Genomic DNA, 234 nt, shown 5'->3' on the forward strand with positions numbered 1-234 from the left:
AGGGTTTAGAGTTTCTGTTGCTGCTGCAGCGGCTACAAACCTCCAGCGCTTACATCCCCGCCATGCAGCAGCTGCTGCCTGCTCTCCCGCTGCTGCATGCGTTGCTGCTGCAGGCTGCTGCTGCAGCACCGCCAGCAGCAACAGCAGCAGCAGCAGCAGCAGCAGCAGCAACACCAGCAGCAGAGGAAGATGGGGATGAGGACGAGGAGGAGATGAGCGCCTCGCCAGCAGCAG

The 234-nt window shown here is 62.4% G+C and overlaps 1 protein-coding gene across 1 annotated transcript in view; it reads left to right on the forward strand.

Moving 5' to 3' along the window:
* EMH_0033230 (uncharacterized protein) overlaps positions 1-234 on the forward strand; it is a gene marked incomplete at both ends in the record, with an annotated part of 10,486 nt that overhangs the window by 8,472 nt on the left and 1,780 nt on the right. The window contains one exon of the mRNA XM_013494725.1: positions 1-232. Within this exon, the coding sequence (XP_013350179.1) occupies positions 1-232 (232 nt within the window). The remainder of the gene's footprint in view (positions 233-234) is intronic.

The sequence above is a fragment of the Eimeria mitis genome, genomic scaffold, assembly GCF_000499745.2.
Source record: "Eimeria mitis Houghton genomic scaffold, Emh_scaff1262, whole genome shotgun sequence".
Classification (NCBI taxonomy): Eukaryota; Apicomplexa; class Conoidasida; order Eucoccidiorida; family Eimeriidae; genus Eimeria; species Eimeria mitis.